The sequence below is a fragment of the Columba livia genome, chromosome 3, assembly GCF_036013475.1.
Source record: "Columba livia isolate bColLiv1 breed racing homer chromosome 3, bColLiv1.pat.W.v2, whole genome shotgun sequence".
NCBI lineage: Eukaryota > Metazoa > Chordata > Aves > Columbiformes > Columbidae > Columba > Columba livia.
The window spans coordinates 52,349,120-52,363,403 of record NC_088604.1 but is presented as its reverse complement, the minus strand read 5'-3'; the positions used below and the strand labels follow the sequence as shown (position 1 = coordinate 52,363,403).

Below are 14,284 nucleotides of genomic sequence, written 5' to 3'. Positions count from 1 at the left end.
CCATTCTGTGATGCTATGTGAGAAATGCTGATGCAAAGTTTCCTGCAGCGACACCAGACAAAGAGAGATGGACATATGCATACGCTAGTGAATACATGTTCACAAAATCTCTTGCTCTCACACACTCAGGATCTTCCTTTCCTTTCTTCCCTTGTGAACTTTAAATGAGCTGAAGCCTCTATTTTTTTATCTCTAGCCTCTCCTTTCCTGTTTCAGGCTACTCCAGGGACTGGTGCTACAGGGCAGAGCAGTCCAGAGGGAGGCTGGGCAAGGCAGCTGCAGACACTCAGTAACCTCTGCCAGATAAACCCTTCAACATCACACACGTGTGTTGCTCCAGATTAATTCTAGAGTGATTAACCAGTTCAAGAAGGCAGTGGGGAACTGATTTTGTGTCCAAATGAGTGCAAGGAATATCAGGATATCTCAGCCAGCTTCTTGAGCAGCACCTGGGGCCCAGGCAAGATATCTGAGGGTGCTTAATGGCACCTATGCTTAGACACCTTGGAAGGAATTGTAGGTCAATCACCTCGCAAGGGAAAGAAGTCCTCATCACAGAAAAAAATTATGCCCTTGAGTCAAGATTTACACTTCAGAAAACTCATTTTAGGTGAAGAAAGCAAAAAGGAAACAGGCAAGGAAATGAAATGAAAAACTGTACTTTCATAAAGCATTTTTTCTTTAATTTGAAAACATTATACAGGCATTACATTGCCACAGCCAGTCCATATAGGAGCATGCAAATATCAAAATGGAGAAAGGTTTGTTCAGCTTTTTGATGCAGGATTTGGGGTTGGGATTTTGTTTACTTGGTTTTGGTTTTGGTTCATATTTCCATCAGCAGTGTCAAGATTAGTGTGCTTTATTATGGCATTTAACAATAAAATCCTACCCATGGGGTAAAATTTATAGTTGTAGCTAGCGCAGGAATACTAAATGGTTTTTAAAAAAGGAAAGAAAACGATACTACACGCTTGTCAAAATGTTAATAGCACAAGTTAGCAATCTCTACACTATACATTGAAACTTCTTCTTATGACACAGTGGTGCAAAATTTTCAATTGCTTGGTCTATCAGTGTGTGTTTTGAAAGTTTATAGCTGGAGCAAAGACAAGGTCTGTCTCCCAGTGAAGGTTTTCATCCAGCAGCAGCAAATTACATCGGTCTTGCCAAGGGCTGCTCAGGGCCAGCAGTATAACCGAGTTCCAGCTTGTTCAGGCAAGGAGCTGTACGGAGAGTAGCTGCCAGTGAGAAAGCTGAACCTTTGCTGGTGCATACTGAGGTCTCGAACTGCAGAAAACAAGCAGGTAGAAGTAATATTTTCCTCTACTAGATGTCAGTTTTTCAGTCAACACAGTTCCTTGTAAAGCTATACTGTTGTTTTCCTCAGCCAGGTTATCCGCCTTGTTTAACGGGAGACGCGGAGGGTGAAGCAGCCCCACTTTGCACATCAAACTCCTCCCTCCTGTGCTGCGAGAAACGCGGGGTGGTGTCTGGGCGCAGAGGGCACACCGGCACGTTCACAATTTATTTCCGTACAACAGAGCCTTTTAAAATAGCCTACAAAAGCTGCTTCAGACGGCACCTCTCAGCCACTCATGGATCGCAATTCTTTGTGTGCAAAAAACTCCCAGCCCCGGGACCTGGCTGGGAAGATGACTCCTGCCCAGCTGTTTCTGAGAAGATTTTAACAAACATCTACAAATTAGTGTCAGAAAAATGAGGAGGGGGAGGTGGAAGGTCTACAAACATTTGGCTTAAAAATAAATACTAATAATGAAATTAACCAAAACAATTATGCAAAAGGAAGGAACTGTAAACTTGAAACAAACACACACGCACGCAATCCTCAAAGGTCTCAAGACCAACACGGGGACTAATGCTCAGAGAAAGGTATTTAATTGGTACAAAAGGTAGCAAAAAAGATTGAGATGACAGGTGCCCACCAGTGTGCCTCTGGGTACCTGAGGGAGCCGTGGTGGTTGTAACCAGAGCCCCTGCTCCTGGGGAAGGTATGAAAACCACCTCAAGTTGAAGCCCTCCCAGGGCTTGACCTGAGGACGCTTGCTGGCCACTGCATGAGAGCTCCACCTGACCATGTGTTTCCCACCTGGACTTCCACCCCACACACCTTACCTTGAAGTATCAGGTATCTTTCTGGTGTGGTTTTTAATTGTTTTTTCTTTGAATCCCATAAGATTCAGAATTTCCTTAATAGCCCCTGAATACGGACTCTGTTTCTCTGTGGGAATATTTTTCTTTTTTTTTTTTTTTTTTTAATCCTCAGCAGTTTAAGAGAAAAAAGCTTGGAAATGTGAGTGCTAAAAAGATTAAATAAACAGAAGGCAGGGAAAAAAGATCATATATCTGTCATGAGTTTAAACCCAAGCCATCTTAACCAAAGCTTCTGGGCTGATTTTGGGCATGGTTTGGCAATATTGCAGACCCTTCCCTCAGCTGCAGCAGGATTGTGGCAAACAGCCTGAACACAGTGGGACAGAAATCACCTCTTCTCCTCCTCCACAGCAAGAACAAGATACAACATACTTCTGCTGCTCAATAGCATTTTGGCATTTGTCACTTCACGTATATTATGCATACATACTTCTCCCAGTCTGCTTCAGGGAAGTCCCTTCTATATTAAAGCAGAACACGACTATAAAAGATGAATGTTACCTCGGCAGAAATTCATCCTGCTTGGTTGAACTGTGTGGCCTTTCTAATCTCCGGAGTACAGATTGATTTTTATTTTTTTCTTTTTAAAATAGAAATAGGTAAGTTGTATTTTTCGAACATGAAGCCCTAGATTTTCAATTGATACAGGCTTCTTCAGCAGAATAACATTCAAATCAAATTCATCTTCTATGCCCACAAGCAAAATATTCATCAACGCTGCTGTAAACTCCATTTTCAAATACAATGAATGTATACATGGTTTAACATCGCTACTGTGTACTTCTTAATCTTCTTCCTTCTGAAGATTCTGAAGCATTTTAAAATAACTTGGTCCCATAGCACCCCTGTGAGGTAGGTAAAATATCATTATTCCTGCACATCCGGATCAGGAAACTCAGCCACACAGAAGGTAAGTCATGCCCAAGATCCTGCAGAGATACAGCAGGTCTGTGAATAAAACCAAGCTTTCCTTGATCCCTCTCCTATCTGTTAGACATAAGACCATCTCCCCTTCCTTAATTTTAAATTAAAAAGAGATGATGGATCATTTCATTTTCTTGTGCCCTTGTAAGAGCAAACGTACAGGTAGAGGTGGATTTTCATGGCGGTGACTAAGATTTCTCCCATTCTCATAAGGCTCCTGGAGCAGAAGCACAGTTGTGGAGCACACCCGTACTATTTTCATATGTTTCCAGGAATGTAAGGAAACTGCTGAATTCTTCTGCTAGTTTTGTAATTAATGAAAAATAATTGGCAGCACCCTGCTGGTGTGAATGCCTTTGCACTAATGCAGCTACACCAGCAGATGGTCCAGTCTTTCTGCTCATGAATTCCTCACTTAATCTTCCTGATTTTTACAATTTGTGGATTTTGGTGAAAACCCAACACATTTCTAAGTAGCTATTGCTAGAATAATGAACCACAGGAGACTAAGCAAACTGGAACAGCAGAAGGCGCCCTCGATGCACTGAGTGTCCAAAATAAGTGCACTGATCCACATGATGTGTCATCTTACCACAGAGAGGTACAATACGCAGGAAACTAGAAAATATGTTTTTCTTTTTACAGATTAAAATTTAAAAAGTAAGAAATCTGTGTTAGTCACGACTACAGAGGAACTAAGTCCCTGTCACCTAATGTAGAACCTCAGCTGCTAGGAAATCTGCCACGGATCATAGAGAGGTCAATGCTTGAGTACTTCACTTCTGCAAATATAGAAAGGCTAAAATGCTCGCCTTATACCTATTCCTAGAATAGAGACGGATATTTAAGTTGTCCCTCCTCTGGATTCATGGAACAGATTACCTAGAAAGGGCAACTAGACAGATAGCACAGATGAATTAATTGTCTTTCCCTCACCAAATCCAAGGTGCTGGCAAAAATGTGTCAGGGTGTTGCTATCATGAGTAACCCATATATTTTGTGCAAACAAACAAATTTTAGAGAGAAATTAACAGTGACTGCACAAGTGTATTTGCTGTAAAAAGGCGGCTTCTCCAAAACTGGTGTGGCTTAGGCATAATATCGCTCAGTGGTACAAACCCACCCTTCTATGAATTTCTTTTTGCAATTTCAGCTTATATTTTGAGTATCTTTCACAGGTAGTTTGAAATTAATGGATTGATATACAGCAGTTTGTATTACAAACATGCTGCTCAAAACACAGTCGAGGGACTGGCATCTCCTTGGCAATGAACACCCTAGAACAATTGATTTGTATTTTTATGAGCTTTCCTTATTTGCTACCTTGCAGCTCACCAGTGTAACTGCACCTGGTAAATACCTTTCTCTATGTACAATACAGAGATAATGGATATACGAGCTCCACTGAATCATCAGTAGGTGATCAACAGCCCTGGGTTTAAGCAACTCGAACGTGAGGCTCTTCTTCTGTCTCCTGCCCCAGGCTGGTGTATGTTACGGAAGGCTCCAGCTGGCCGGTGGCTGGCAGGTCTACAACAGGTCCTGAAGGGTTTCGAAACTGCTTGTACACCCGAGGATCCTGGGCTACGTAGGTGGACGTGGAGGAGTAGAGCACCAGCCCAACAAGAATAGTGAAGAATGACAACAAGTAAAGTCCTGAAAACTAAGCAGAAATAAGAGTAGAGTCATTAGACACAGCACCAGTTATCCCGAGCTCATGAAGACCCACAGACAGCGGTAGGTACAGATCCTTGTTTTGGCACAAAAGGCACAGAACAAACCCTCTGTCACTAGGATGTCCATTTTTTATGGGAATGTCTCTTCGAAAGCTGGTTTGCGCTCACCAGATCCCGTCTTCCAAAACCAACAGCTACCTGACGCCTTCCCATGGCCCAGGCATATTAAATATTGGCCAGGTGGGACTTGGGAAAGCTGCGTTCTGGTCACAGATCCAAAGCTGATTTTGTTGTGCTTTTAGTCAAGCCAACCACCTCTCTGAGTGCAAGTTCCTCTGGCTCCAGTGTGGGGTACCATCACTCACAGTCTGATAGGTAGTGGACAAATCTGAAGTTAGCTACAGCTAAACCACAGGACTGTGAAGTATAACATGCCATTGGTTATTTAAAAATATCATTACATAAACATCAAAATAATTTAAATAAGCAGTTAAAACATAAATACTATTAAAAAAAATAAAATAAAGGCACTTAAAAAGCCCACCTGCAGCTTCTGGGCTTGTGAACAGAAAGCAGATGCTAAAAGATTTAATGTGAGTTCAGACAGGATGAACTTCAGCTGTGAAACAGGCTTGGGGTTGACCTTAACAGGTTTGAAAGTACGTCTGGAGGGCAGTTAACTGACAGCTCAAGTATGCACATTTTGGCACACAGCTTCACTAGATCAGAGGTCAACCTGAATTTTCTGACATATCCAGACTCAGTGTGCCTGGACTAAAAATACAACACAAATAACCTTTTTGGCAACGTGTTAGTTCTTGCAGGTAAAAGCAGGGATTTAAAAGTACAGACCGTCAGATATTAGCTTCAGATACTGGGTTCCTGCTACAAGAGACACCAAAATGGCTTTAAGCCCATATGACTTGTCTCCAGATCCTAGAATACAAGTTATTTCCACCAGTTATTATTACACAAACAACGAGCTGCAACCTGTTATTAGCTGCTTTATGAGCTACTTCACTATTTTACACAAAGGTGTTTGGAAGTCAGTCCTAACTGACTACGGTGCTTTGATGGATGCCAATGTTGTTTCCTTTGAATCATTTTAGCATGGCACAAAATGAATATACTGGACTATATTATCTTGGAAGAAGCTTTTTAGAAATTCTGCTTTTCATATTTAAAGCAATACTCATTGTGGTTAAAGCAAATTTGACATAAGTTAACTTTGTAGTGATGTTAATCGGTTGTCATTTGACAACCTACAGAACCTGTGCCCAACTTCTCACCTGAGGAAGCATTTGACTTTTTTACAGAATCCACAGTATCTTTGAAAGCTTCAGGCACATAACTCAAGGTGCTGTATGTTTTTGTTTCCCACAGCTACTATGCATGTTTTAGAGGGGAAGCACCATAATGGGGAAAGTTCAAAGGGTAGGAAGCATTCTGCTTTTCATCAACTGTTAATTGCTTTTTTCCAAGAATGTCACCAGGTCTTCACATGTCATCTGGCAGTATGATTTGATGTAATTATCCAGTTGTCCCACCAGCCATAAAGACAGCATCGAGCCTCATTGCGCCTATGCCGAAGGATTCCCCCCACGTGACACAGCTCTTAAAGGACTGTTTAGGCTTAGATCTCCCTCATGTGGCAATCGAACCCAAGTCAAAGCATTTTGCAATTGATCCTTTTTGCCTTTTTCAGTTCAAATTTTCTTTCAGCACTTTTCCTCCCTTTTCCTCTTTGCACGCTGAACTTGGGTACCACTTGGCAGCTGTGGGCTCAACTAAGCTAAAGCAAAACTGAGGAGCTAAACACACCTCATTTCCCAAACTGGGAACTAGTTTCCTAGTTTCCCACTGTCCCTTCTTATGCCTGAATTTCTCACCCTGGCCAGCCAGCTGGCTTTCTCTACTGCATCACCAGAGTGCCAGCCAGACTTGTGATTGCCTTGTGTCCTGCTGTGAGGAATCTGTGGGGCTTCCAGCAGCTAAATGTGCTCTTTTTCTTGCTCTAGGAGCCGCCCTGCCAAAACCAATTCATTTTCGCTTTATTTCGTGGCTCCAGCTCTGCCACATCTCCCTCCTCCTGGCCACATCTCTCATTCTTCTCTCAGGGGCTTCTTGCCAGTGGGCTCTTTCGCCTAATAATATTCTCTCAATGGGAGTATGTTCCCCAGTGGCAGCTCTCCAGATTGGGAGAACAGGTTTGGATGTAGCTGGGGAAATCTAAACCAAGGCCTGTGACTCATTTGTCTTTGTTATCTATGCACAGCTCATGCAAAGAGACCCGGATCCTGACAAGCCTACAACGATTCCATCTTTCCTTAGAAACAAGCTAAGGTTCAGCCCAAGCTGTTCTCTGTGGCAGCTCTCTGCAGCACTGAAGCACAAGTGTTGTTAATAAGGCTGATATAGGCATATATACTGATATAGCAATATATACTGTAGGTACATGAGAAATCTCTGGTTTTTGTCAATATCCTGTCAGATTGACCCAAGGCACCTTCCTCCTCTTAAAACAGAATCCAGCAGTGTGATGGGAGGATGAAGAATTAGTTCATCAAATCCAAAATTTGTTGTTCACTGTATTGTGTCCCTCAGTCTCTAGCTGAAATCTTTGTACTTTATTGAAGACAGGATTTCCAGGTACACTCTACTGCTATGTCACCATGTAGGTTTTGGAAGGTTTTTTTAATCTGGACCTGCAAACCTCGTGTACTGAGATTCACTATTAATAGACAGTAAAAGAGATGCATTCAAAACCAGCAGAAAGAGCTATTTCTAAGAAATGAAGCGAGATAAGAACATTTTTCATTGCTATCCTCTACACAACTGCAGTACCAAACCGCAGGCTCTCAAGAAGTAATTCCTCTCTTTGGCTAAAAAGCTACTTGAGAATGATATTGTGCTTCATTTTTCTGACTTATCTCTCACTTTCCACAGAAACATATTTCCTCTAATAAAAAAATATTTTTTAGAATATCCAGATTTGTATGTCTCTCCAAATCCCACTTCCCCCCATGCTAAACAGGATAACCATAAGCTGTTCAAAAAGTAACACGGTCAGAAATTGTTTAGCTTAGATTAGCTAATGGGTGTCACACACCCTAGAGTAAGCAACCAAAAAATAACTCAAGTTTCTACATCTTTAAATAATTTTACTATAGATTTTGTATCTACACATATAGGTACATATGTATATAACCTTGCTTGTGTAGTTTATTGAGAAAGCAGATGACTTTGTGATTAAATCGACAACCTAGCACTTTAAAGTTCTGGGACTGATTTTCAGCCTATGAATTTCTTTTGTGAATGACAATGATTTTAGATGATCCTCAGTTTATTACACATTTAAATGAGAAAGTAACTCTTAGTTATTGAATAAAGATAGGTTTAGAGAATAAAAATGGGAAACAGGGACATCACCCTCTGAGGAGAAAGCAGAGACCTCCTTGTCAGAGAAAAAGTGTCTTAATTACACTAACATTTTAGATTTTATCACTGACACAAAAGGCATCTGCCAAAACTTACTGAGTAGTCAAATCAAACAGCTAAATTAGCCCTACAGATCTTACCATTCCTGCTCTGCTCTGACTTTGGGGTGTCTATAAACACTTTCTCAACCAAAACTATTCAATATGGAACACACAATGATATTTGCAACCATTAAAAAATTAGGAAAAAATAAAAAACATGTCGTCTCTAGATATTATTTAATACCTGTGGTGAAAATAACTTACACTAAGCTACTGATAATTTTCAGCATATAAAAAGCACATTTTAGGTGCCTGTCAATTTGAAGATAAACATACAAAGCAAATCCTAGACAAATGTAATGGGATAACATGTATTGCAAGATTTGCTCAGCCTACCAAAACCCGCATTGATTCTGGGTGAGCGAATGGTTCTGCTATTTGTCTCAGAGACATTCCTCAGGGACCCAGTGCCTGAATGCATTTGCCCAGCCAGGCTCAGCAGAAAAGTGAACAGCACCTGATGGCTCAGCTGCAGGAGATGGGGGTCTCGGTTCCCGCTCCCACCTGTGCTGCTGCAAAACCCACCACAAACCACTGCAGTAGAAACGTCTGGCTAACCACAGAAAATACATGGTGGAATCAGCCTGACCTTCTCTTACTTATGCACAAATTCTTTTACATTAAAGAAGAACTCAAACGTAACTGCAGGATATTTTTGTTATTATAGGCATCTGATAACTCAAGATTTTTAAAAACCCAGAATGCACAATTAAGGCTTTCAAAGCTCACTCTCTACTATTTCTTATCCTCCACTTCTTCTTATCTCTCCATGCAAAACTTGTCTTTCATATACCCTTTTAAACCATTTTGGCTAAAACAGTACTACTATTTCCACTTGAGAGTCTTGTGTTTTAAAGTAATACAGTTGAGAAGATTGGTGCAAAACAAACTTCTTGGTGGGGAGTGAACAGTGCATCTGATTTCATCGTTTTGAACAGTGATAAGACAATAACAGCAGAAGAAAAAAAAGAAAGAAAAAAATCATTCAGAAGGCAGTAAATTCGTGCTTGGGTCTACAGAGAGTGAGTTGTTCTTCAGTCCACAGATCATGAATGCAGAAGGGAAAGCAGGGAGAAAGGGCACAGAAGAATCGCTGTATCCCAGCTCAGAAATGCTGCTCTGACTGACTGACTTCTGCAGTGGGAATTTGCAGACAAGTATTTCTGACTGTCAGAGGTGGCCACGGCCACGTTACCACTGACACTAGGGCAAAACAATATCCAAAAGCAACAAAACCAGATAGATCTGAGTCTCCAGAAACGCCCACACAAAGAAACTCAATGATTTGCTAATTTTGATTTTTCACTCAGCTACCACGATAATGATCATGACCGTTATTATTCTGGTTATGAAAATGCAAATTCTCTTTTACTCTGTCTATTGAACTGGAAACAGTCTGCAGGAGCAGACTACGGGAGCTGTGGCACTTCAGCTCCATTTGTATTTCACAACAGCAGCCACAGACTGAATCTCCTGGTCGGCAGTACGAAGCCCCACACCTAGCCTATGGCAAACTAACTCTGCTTTTTAAGTCTTCAAAAGGAATTTTTTGTTACATGACTAACTGAAAATCTAGAATTGCCATGCTTCATATATTCGGTGATAATGAAATGGAATAACTACCTTTTCCCCTACCTCCTCTAGAAATTCTCCACATTTTGACAAAAATGAATAAAGAAATGAGGTCTGTGAATTAAAATGTTAAATCTTAGAGAGAAGCTACCTCCTCAGGATAACACCGATGAAGAGGGACAAAAATGTACATATCAGGTGGAATTAATTTAGTCCTGTATTTCTGTTGACATCCTCCATGCTCTCCAGACAGGCAGTTCCCACCAGTGTCTTATTCCAATCAGTGGGTCTGTGCGGTCTGATGAACCTCTCTGTTTTCTGAACTAATTCTGTTTACAGCATACACTGCAGAGTCAATCAAAGCTAAAGCAAATCAGGGCTCCTGCACCAACTTATTTCTTTTCCCCCTGGGTAATTTCACACATGAGTACCTGAGCAGGCTGAGCTAAGGGAGTTAAAACCAAATTTTTCTCATTATCTTTTATATAGCAAAGAGACATTTCCACTCGGTTTGATGAACTGGTTGAGAGACTGAGCTGCTTTTCACACTGTTTTCACCTCCACTATAGCAAATGAAGCTCGCTGTGACCAAGTGCAGTTGTGCTGCAGGATGCAGACACCCTCCAGCCAGCAGCAGTGCCAGGAGGAGTGAGGGATCTGAGAGCTCTGAACTCACATAGTGCTTTCACTTGAGTAGCTGGGTATTACAGACGTATTACTATATTAATAGGAACAGGAGCCAGCATCCAAGTCATATCTCATAGTGCTCTCTGGTGACTCCCTCGGCTCACACCCATGAGGGTCTGGCCAAATTTGTCTTATGCTGGAACTATGACTCACTCAAACTGTTGCAGACTATTTTTGTACCCATCTGCAGGGAAGTTGCCTCTGTTTCTTCCTACTGGGGAGAAAGGGACGGTCTCTGTGGGATTCAGAGTCTGCCCTGCTCTTTATCAGGAGAACAATCTGCTGGTTCAGTCTCAATTACTGCTGTCTGCCTTCAGGGCTGAGAGATAAAGACCCAGTTTTTGGCTGGTGACTGATCCCAGGTGAGAGTTATGGGCAGAATATTTCCTAGGGATATTTAGACATCTTTCCAAATGGACTGCAGAACTAAGCTCTAGGCAGGTGATGATACATCTCTGTCATCAACAGAAATTGGAATGGCCACTAACAGTGAAATACAGTATTTTGTAAAACCTAAGTGGCACCAAACACCAGAAGGGCTGCTGTGAGTTTTCCAGACTGCATTCAAACAGATAGAACTTGTCCACCTGAACCTTTACATATCCTGCCAGATGTCTCAGATCTTTAAATCCTGAAGGGATGCAAACCACTGATTATATGGTTTAGCATGCCTTCTCAGCCCTCCAAGTGCAGGTATCAAGGGGTGCTGGACACCTTCAGCAGGAACAATGATAGCTTCTGTGCAGCGAGTCTGTCCACTACCAGCAGGACTGCATTATCTTCACACTTAAATGAACTTTAGCTATTTTCAAGGCAAACTGTGAGGACATAGTCCTTCTTCCACATCCTTGTTCTTTTTGTTTCCTGTCCCTTGGCTGTCACATAAGAAGTTTTTCACTGGATGAAGGAGGCTTGAGCTGCAGGGCATGCCTCAACACATCATTGTTGCTCATGCCGGCCAGAATGCACAGAAAGAAGCATCTGGCTTGCTTCAATGACAGTGAAAACCTGACATCAGCCACATTGCCATTTGGTGAAAACAAAGAAGCCAAAGGAAGTTTTGCCTCTGTCATTTCACGCATGAGAGAATGGCCGTACTCCTCAATCCCTGCTGCCTGTTTGCATCCTCAACGTGGTCCAACTCAAATGAAACGCTGCCTGTTACTATGGCTAATCAACTGCTGCTTATACTGAACTGCAAATGTTGCACAGAAATTCTGATGTGAAGTAATCATATGACACCTTTTCTGCATTTTCCAGTTGATTCTCTAAGCTCCTGTCTTAGTGCTTGCATGTTTTACTGCAGTTAAAACAATATTCCACGCCTTCTGTCAGATAGCAGCACCTTCTTTTTCAAGTCCTTGCATGGCATCTGCTGGTGGGCACAGTTTAACTGGTAGGACTGCGGTGAGTGGGAAAGTTCTAAGCTCTTCAATGCCGGGGCTATCTACACAGGAGAAAAAGGAGGAAGGGGTTAACAGAAAAATGTCACCACAAATTCTGTTAGTATTTGGGAAACTTCATAGTTTTCTTGGAATTCATTGGTGGAATACAAAAAAAAACTTATGGAGAGAACTGATAGTATTTGGAGAAAAATCTCAGAAGCTGATGTTGGCTGTAGTAAGGCATATACTGGTTTTGCACAAATCTGCATGATGTCATGCTTTGCAAATAGTATAATCAGAAAAAAATTTATAATAGGCTGTCCTTTCTAAATACATGCCTGCTAGGGCTAAATGTTTCTGTGAAATGGCTTATCTTCCTTTCCTGAGAGCCGGGAGAGATGGGATTGCTGCTTTCTCTTCTGTTTCCCTTTGTTGCCTCTGCCATCAGATGTGGAGAAAAAATGAGCCCGTGTTCAGTACCCCTGCGGTACCAGCAGTCTGTCTAATTAAAAAGTGCAAGGTAGAATGAGTTCTGCAATCTGTTTTAATCTTATCATCTACATAGGAAAGTGATTTTTATGTGAAGTTAAAACACTTATATCACACTTCTCTAATTTGCTGTAAGCATCCTTACTGTGGGATAAAGGGGCTTAATTTCTGGTTATTTTATATTGGTCACTTGGTGAGAGAGTGGTAAAGCAGTTATCCTTTTAAATGTTCTTAATACTAAAAGGAGAAGCACAACAGAAATGCTTATAAAAATAAAACCAGTTCCCCTCCTCACTTTCACCTTTCAATATTCTTTTCTGTTTTGGTCTATCAGCGCTCTGTTGCCATTTATCTTTCTGGTTTTGTGTGGAAGTATTTAGTATCATAGCATCTGTCTGCTGTACTTGATTCTGTATCACTGTATATGAAGCTAACTGTCTTCAATGTGTTCAAAACCACGGTTTCAATAATTGATTAATCTTGGATCCTTTGTTTATATTTTTCTGCTGAACGTAACAATATATTCCTGCAGTAATGCTCTCCCAGAACAACATTCTTTTCTCCCTGCCACACAAATGGGGAACACTCCTATACTGAGAAACAAGAACATGCAGCTGCTGTTGCCCTCACCACGAGAGGCTATTTGAGCTGTATGGAGGGACCCTGATACGGGTGTTTTGCATCAGGGCTCTCTGTGTTTTGGCGTGTATGCTGCAGCCAACCTGAGGCCAAACTTCAGGAGCTCCACGAGCTCCCAGCCAAGTCAACTCACAAGACAGGAGCACAGCCGAATCAAAATGGAGAGTATGTCCTAAGCTGTCAAATCCAGTACCCCAATACTGCGTACAGTCAGATCACATATTCCATCTGGCAAATAAGCCCTGTCCTCCTGAAAGCGTTATTGGGGTTTTTGTTAGTTCCCCCCTAATCTATTTGAAGTCTGTTCTGAGACCTTCCTGCTACGATAGCCAAAACATCCCCCTAATTTCTATTCCAAATTCATGCATGTTTAGTTTCCACACATATATTACTATGTCTATAGCTCAAATAAATCTCTTTTCCTCCCTGTGAATTTACAGATTAATTTATACCATAGTCCCTCTTGGTCCACCAGAAATCAGAGCTATGCCACAAACAACAAACATTTTTCAGGATTTGAACATTTAGAACATTGTTAGCAGACAAACACTTTGTCAGGGCTTTGGAGCAGATAAGATAAAAAGCTCTGTTTGTCCCTCTTGAGCTGGCCAAAAAGTTCTGTAGCTACAGCTAGCAGAGTGTTGCCCTGTGATGGCAAGTTGTCCTGTCCTACGGCTTTAGCACTTCTCCATCAATACTAGAAACACCTGGTCTGACCCATTTGGAAACAGCTTTGCCACAACTGTGCTCAAATTCCTCCCATCTGTTGCCACAGACATTACCTCGCACTTCGTGCTTCATCGCATTTCTCAATGTCATCCAGTTCTTGTTGCCTGATTATTTTAATCCTTCTTCCTACTGAGGGTGCCAGAGCTATTACTAGAGTCACTACACAAGACCAGTCTTCAGATCAGCTCTTCGGGATCTCCAGCAGTATGCTCCTTCCAGCAAGCTGTTTCCCTCTAAGCACATTGCCTTGTCCTTTATTCTCATTAACCAGTTTCTTAAGTATCTTCCAGTCTTTATGGTGCTAATCCTGTTCCTTAGCTTAATTGGTAATCTTCTACACTGCACCGTACAAAAGCCTTACAGATTCGATCTACCATTTGACTTTTGTCTACAAAAATCTGTTAAATTATCAGACAGACACCAGATTTAGATCACGTAATTTACCTTCTGTGAACAATGTTGCATTTTA

The 14,284-nt window shown here is 41.5% G+C and overlaps 1 protein-coding gene across 3 annotated transcripts in view; it reads right to left on the bottom strand.

Moving 5' to 3' along the window:
• Positions 1-661: 661 nt before the first annotated feature.
• The window catches only part of SLC35F1 (solute carrier family 35 member F1), a 240,972-nt gene continuing 227,349 nt past the window's right edge, over positions 662-14,284 (bottom strand). For all 3 annotated transcript variants that reach the window (XM_065056742.1, XM_065056741.1, XM_065056743.1), the window contains one exon: positions 662-4,762. In XM_065056742.1, coding sequence (XP_064912814.1) covers positions 4,512-4,762 — 251 coding nt within the window. In that variant the 3' untranslated portion in view covers positions 662-4,511. The remainder of the gene's footprint in view (positions 4,763-14,284) is intronic.